This window comes from Hipposideros armiger, unplaced genomic scaffold, assembly GCF_001890085.2.
Source record: "Hipposideros armiger isolate ML-2016 unplaced genomic scaffold, ASM189008v1 scaffold_29, whole genome shotgun sequence".
In the NCBI taxonomy this organism is placed as follows: Eukaryota; Metazoa; Chordata; class Mammalia; order Chiroptera; family Hipposideridae; genus Hipposideros; species Hipposideros armiger.
In genome coordinates this window covers 5206932-5208171 of record NW_017731379.1, presented here as the reverse complement: position 1 = coordinate 5208171, position 1240 = coordinate 5206932, and the positions used below count along the sequence as shown (strand labels likewise).

The 1240-nt window shown below is 52.8% G+C and overlaps 1 protein-coding gene across 1 annotated transcript in view; it reads left to right on the top strand.

Annotated features, from left to right (window-relative positions):
* CA4 (carbonic anhydrase 4) overlaps positions 1 to 1240 on the top strand; it is a 9210-nt gene that overhangs the window by 4147 nt on the left and 3823 nt on the right. The window contains exon 2 of the mRNA XM_019636685.1: positions 803 to 856. Within this exon, the coding sequence (XP_019492230.1) occupies positions 803 to 856 (54 nt within the window). The remainder of the gene's footprint in view (positions 1 to 802; positions 857 to 1240) is intronic.

Sequence of the window (1240 nt, the reverse complement as noted above, 5' to 3'; positions counted from 1 at the left end):
TCTCTCTCTCTCTCTCTCTCTCTCTCTCTCTCTCATAGACTTTAACTGAGCAGAAAGCACAAGGGCTCACCCGTGTCCCCTCTGCCCCTGCAGCGTGTCCCCTCATGTTAATATTAGTTTAACATTTGCATTAGAGTGGTACATTTGTGGTGCAGCCTTTTTCCAGAGATGCTGGTTCTACTGCCCTAGAGGCAGGGCTGGGATTAGAACCTGTGTCTGTCTGGCCCCAAACACCAGGACTGTGGGATGGTGGAGCAGGGAAAAGGTCTGATATCTTCCTTGCTGTGGGGCTGCGAATGTTTAGCCAAGGCTTATTGGGTCTTAATAACACAAGAAGGTGTGTTCTGGGGAGGGGCTAACCTAATCTTCATCACCCCCTTGATCCAACTCTGGGAAAGCAGCCAGGCTGAACCTGGCTGTGCTGTCAGGAGGGGAGGCCGGGCCCTGATCCCTCTCCTCCCCTTACACCAGAGCCTCCCTTCCGGGTAAGGGGTGCAAGGAGAGAGGGGCAGGCTGATGAGCAACCAATGGAGAGTGTCGAGGCCGCTGGCCTCAGAGGGGCCCCCTCAAGGGCTGCCTGAGGAACAGTGTCCTGAGCAGGAGGACCAGTAGATCAGCCACAGGTCAGGGACACATGCAGCCTGGCTGCTTCGACCGCCTTTCCCCATCCGTACAATTTCTTCTTCAGTCTCCTTCCCCTGGGCCCTCTGTCCCAGACTCCAGGAGCACAGAGACGTATGTGCACACAGATACAATGACACATGTATTCACAGGATTCACATCCTTCCTCTCTCTACTCCAGAGTCAGACTGGTGCTATGCGATTCAAGCCAAGGTCTCCTCCGACACCTGCTTGGGTAAGTACAGAGTCTTGGTGACAGGCCTTTCTTTGTGATGGGGACCGTCCAGGTTGAAGTGGAGACCCAGTGAAGGTGGGAACGAAGAGGGGTAATGGTGCTCCCCGGTCACATATCAGTTTTTAACAGGCACGCATATACGCATCTACTCCTGGTGCTTAGAGGGAAAGGAATGTAGAATGACCTGGGCCTTCCCTGGCACCTCCCATCACTATCACCAAGAAGGTAAATCGTTCATGAAATAAATCAGCAGCAGCAGCAAATGGAGAAATACACGATGCTCTTTCTCCTAACAGAATGGAGAGTTGGTTCTATTCCACTGCAGGTGAACCTGAGAGGTCATCCTTTGCCCTTTCTAATCAAATGCTGACCAGTTTCCCCGCA